Here is a 5,000-nt window from a genome sequence, read left to right on the forward strand (position 1 = left end):
AGTTGCCATTTTTCAACCAATCAGGAGAGCGTAACAGCTTTTGCAGTTCCAATTTCGTCTCATTTCTTTGTGTCACCACTTTCACCAATTCCACATACGTAGTTTAATCAGTAGAATTGTTAAATAAAGAGTTGAATAATGCTCTTGTCAAGTAGTTTTTATTAAAAGCTTTCATAGAAAAACAGGGTTAAAATACAGCTATATAATATTGCACTACTTTCTCTCTACAGCGGCTAGACCAAAATCAGCTTCATCAAAAATAGCAGCTCTAGAAGCTCATCACCTTGTGACTCGTTGTGAACTTGTAGATTTGCTATTTTTGAAGAATGTCTGACTATTTTCTCAGAACCTTCACATATTATGACTTTGACCTATTATGAGAATAATAATGCTTTCACGTGGTTAAAGACCAACAATACGAATATAAGAAGATAAAAAAGACATGATATGAGCAAACAAGCAAAAACAAATGGCATATATAACAAAATAGAATGACATAATGTATCTTCACCTTATTGGGTCATTTAGATTTTTTTTTTAGCATATAATCTTTTCATTTAAAGGACCACTTCACCACTTTTCAACCTATCTTCATATACTAGTCCTCACTAATAATCATGATAAAATGGCTACCATTTTTTTCTACTCAGTCTGTGTCTCATAGGAGGACTGTGGGCAGTTCAGAAACCCGTCCACCAGTGACATCATCGATGGGGAATCCAAGCTATTAGAAACTGCAGGCTTTCTAGTCCTGAAAAGTTGCAATGCGAAAATGGAAGCCATCGTTCTCACGATAATAAAAATCTAAACATTTTTGTAAAAAAATATTGTTAAAAAAAAATCTGCCTAACGATGATGTCACTGGTGGACGGGTTTCTGAACTGCCCACAGTCCTCCTATGAGAAGCAGACTGAGTAGAAAAAATGGTGCCATTGTATCATGATTATTAGTGAGGACCAATTATATGAAGATGGGTTGAAAAGTGGTGAAGTGGTCCTTTAATGAAGGGGATGCCTGGCTTTTTGGCCAGACCCGTCCGCGGAAGGAAAAAGAAAAAATTGCCACCGGCAGATTGGCGTCTGGCCACTGCAAGGCTAAACAGAAGGAAGGCACAGAGGTCTAAAACCCAGTTCGTCACATGTCCGACACATGCAGTTGCAACTTGCAACCAGTTGTAACAAGTTGCAGTGGTCTGACTCTGAAGTGACCCACATTTTGGGATAATATTGTGGTTGCAAGTTGTGACTAGTTCAATTGCGAAGTGGACTGGGCTTTAGCCTTTCATGATCAGAGGTCATTCTTGTGACTATCGGGAGCTTGGGCAAAACAAATCCCATGAGGTCTTTCTGATTGACTTGAATGAGCCCTTGTGGAGCGTTAATGCTCTGAGCCCTGCTGATCACTTTGACTGTTCATCAAATGTTCCTCTGTATGTGGGGCCTTTTTAGTTTCAGCCACTGAAATACAGGGTCAGGCTAATGCAGGGGTTCTCAACGTTTTTGGCCGGGGACCCCCGGAAATGCTTTGGCAATGTCTCGGGACCCCTGCCCCGCCCCCTCCCGACCCCCAATATAAATTGACTGCTACAATAACCTTAAACCATTTTGGGCGGGAACCCCTTTTGGTGTTTTAAGCATTGTTATAATTTAGCTATTGAAAAATAGCAGATCTACAAGCTCATAGCGCGCCACCGAGTGGCGCGCTACGAGCTTGTAGGTCTGCTATTTTTGAAAAATCGTGAAAATAAAATTTAAAAAAAAATCTTTGTCTATATAAGTGTCTATTTGTACGTCTCTAAATGTTTTGATGAATTGAACATGGTGGACCCTGTTGTAAACAAGTGTAATGCTTAATTGGGTCGTCCACTCACAGTTAACAGCCTTTGTATTGAGTTTGTGCTCGAAATGTACTGTAATTCTGCAAACTGTTAATAAATATTTCAATCAATCAATCAAATCCCCTCTTTGCCCTCTACATCAAATCTCTTAATGGAAAATAGAACTACTCTGACTGGGGTCACCCAGGGATCTATACTAGATCCCCTAGAACAGTGGTTATCAAACATTTTCATGTCAAGGACCCCCAAATTGATATGTAATGTAATTGATATGTACAGTATTTGACCCCCATCTAAAAATACTTTATGTTGGAGAGAAGCTATTTTTTTAAGTCAAAATTATAAATGTAGGCATATACATTTTTCTAAAATGTACAAAAAATTGCCAAACTAGAAAATATTTTTTCTGGGGACCCACTCTGGAACCCCACCAATGACCCCTAGGGGTCCCAGAAACACTTCTTCACTGAATCTTCACTGTGAAAATAGCTGGTCTACAAGCTCACAATGCATCGTGTTGTGACGCGATGTGGGCTTGTAGATCTACTATTTTCGCATAATGTTCGTCCCCAGGATAGGGTCACTAGGGTTCAAGTTGTGAAAGCCAAATGAATAACATGCTGAAGCATCATAGTTGGTGGTTTGTGTTAAAGTGGTTATAGGTACAACATGTAGTACTTCAAGATGTTGTTGTTTTTTGTTTGTATCATTTTCACTACTAATTACTGCTGTAGCAGAAGAACACTGCACTGCAGTTTCATCAATGAAGTGAAAACAAACATCACTTAGTCTCACAGATTGAGGCCCTTGTACCTGAACATCCCTCATTAGTCCATGTTCCAGGGTTAAACCAGCGATCGTAGGCTGCACAGTTCCAGTCTTCATCATTATGAGGAGATCCACTGCCCCAGTACCTGCACAATAAACAATGTATTTATTTAACCACATCCACTCAGTCACTAGAATAAAGTGACTTTGCTAGACTTTGATTACAATGAAAACATGTCAAATGTCTCACTCTGTTGTCAGTGGTGTTCCATCCACCCACGTCCAGCTGCCCTCAGTCCTGGTCAGACCAAACCATGATGGATACCCCCCAGGTTTCAATCCTCTGATGAATACCTATTTGTACATGATTGAATCATCATTAATTGTATTCAATAAACTTCTTCACTATAATCATGGACGCACGCGCGCACACACACACACACACACACACACACACACACACACACACACACACACACACACACACACACACACACACACACACACACACACACACACACACACACACACTAACCTGTTCTTCTCTACTGTTAATGACCACCAGATCAGCTCCTTGACTCTGACATTCGTCTCTACTTTGCTGCCATGTTTTCCCTCCAGTAGTTATGTAGTAACAGCTGCATCCAAACTTCGTCCATCCAATGGGACACGACTTGTCTAAAAACATCAAACAGGAGATTTACTGATGGATTTTCAATGTACTGATAATCAATTCTAAACACATAGTTGTAATAATAATAGTATAGTCAGAGATGTAGTGGAGTGCAGGGTAGAACTATTCATATACTTTATCAATGGTGTTTTATACTCCATACTTTTACTGGTATTTTCTGGTATTTTTACTTCATATAACAATATTTCAATATTGTGATAGGCCTACTTCTACTCCACTACTTCTCAGAGGCAAATATTGTAGTTAGTTTTGACTAGTTTTTACATTTGTCAGACTTTAGCAGGTTGTTCTCCTGTGTCAGGTTGCTGTTGAGGAACTTTAGCCGGCTATTATCCAGGGTCAGCACCAGGGTGTCGTTGGTCATTCTGTTACTGGCTGAACGATCTGCAAGGACAGAAATGGACGATAAAGACAGTTGTTGCTATACTGTTCATGATGAGGTTAAGCATCTGCATGGAACATTTGATTTGAGAAGTACAAAACTATTGTCAACACCACTTTATTATTATTATTTTTTTATCCCATGATTTTGCAACCCATTTTTTCACCCAGTGTCAATTATCTAATCCTGGGCGCTACACTTCCTCTGCCAACCTGGGGGAATGACCTCATGCTTCCTTCTATGCATGAGGAGACCTGTCTTCACCTGACAGGGGAGAGTTTCCCTGGCCAGACGTAGCACGTGGAAGGAACACGTTATTCCAACCAGTTCCTTTCCCCTCCATCAGGCACCCTGGCTGGCCAGTTTAGAGACCAGGATTACTGCATGTTTTTTGTGAGGGTACTACCTACCCTAGGGGACACAGGGAGAACATGCAAACTCCACACAGAAATCCCCTTTCGCCAACCCCGCCTCGGGTATGTATGGGCACTGATGACGCAGAGGAGGGAACACGACCCCAGCGCCCACAGCAGGAATCGAACCCAGGACCTTCTATATGTGAGGCAACAGCACTACCGACTGTGCCACGGTGCCCCTAACACCACTTTATTCATCATACTTTGCAGATGCATGCAGTAATACACACAAAAAGAAGCAATGCTAATTTAAAAAAAAGTCACATCGTCACAAATATGGAAAAAGATCTGAATCTGTTTAATACTAGTAATACTGTCGTACTGTAGTGGGGTTACATGTCTTTGGTCCGACGGAGCATTGCAACCCTAACCTCCCCCGGGGCAGCACACCTAAACCTAAACCTAACCCCAACCCTCTCCCGACCCCCAGCGCACCTCGGACCAATGCTCCGTCGGATCATTGCTCCGTCGGATCATAGTATGCCTCCCCTGTAGTGGCTTTTATAGGTGTCACACCTAGGCAACAATCTCCCTGAGTGAGTGATGTGGTAGTTTAGTGACATGTAATACTCACAGTGCACAGCCTGGGCTATGATCACACCCTGGGCTATGATCACACCCATCAGTATAAGACACAGGATCCCCAGACACCCAGTAACCACTCTGAAAGGCCTTCTCCCTGTTAAGACAAAAACAAGATACGAGTAAGTGCCGTTAGCTAAACCCAACCGGACCAAAATACTTTGAAATTACCTCTAAAATACTTTTACACATAAAGTGAATCACTTCTATAACTGTCCTCGGCCTCAACTCTCCTCTGTCTCACATTCTTTGTCAAGACTGGAAAAGCATAAATATATGCATTGCAGACATCTTTCAAGGATGAGAGGCTTGAACTATTGA

General features: G+C 41.5%; 1 protein-coding gene across 1 annotated transcript in view; it reads right to left on the bottom strand.

Moving 5' to 3' along the window:
• Positions 1-1,892: 1,892 nt before the first annotated feature.
• The window catches only part of LOC306941264 (uncharacterized protein), a 14,090-nt gene continuing 10,982 nt past the window's right edge, over positions 1,893-5,000 (bottom strand). The window contains exons 5-8 of the mRNA XM_079526610.1: positions 3,564-3,683; positions 3,141-3,283; positions 2,856-2,959; positions 1,893-2,751 (exon numbers count right to left, since the gene is read on the bottom strand). Of these exons, the coding sequence (XP_079382736.1) occupies positions 2,619-2,751; positions 2,856-2,959; positions 3,141-3,283; positions 3,564-3,683 (500 nt within the window). The 3' untranslated portion in view covers positions 1,893-2,618. The remainder of the gene's footprint in view (positions 2,752-2,855; positions 2,960-3,140; positions 3,284-3,563; positions 3,684-5,000) is intronic.

This window comes from Electrona antarctica (genome assembly GCF_951216825.1).
Source record: "Electrona antarctica genome assembly, chromosome: 17".
Classification (NCBI taxonomy): Eukaryota; Metazoa; Chordata; class Actinopteri; order Myctophiformes; family Myctophidae; genus Electrona; species Electrona antarctica.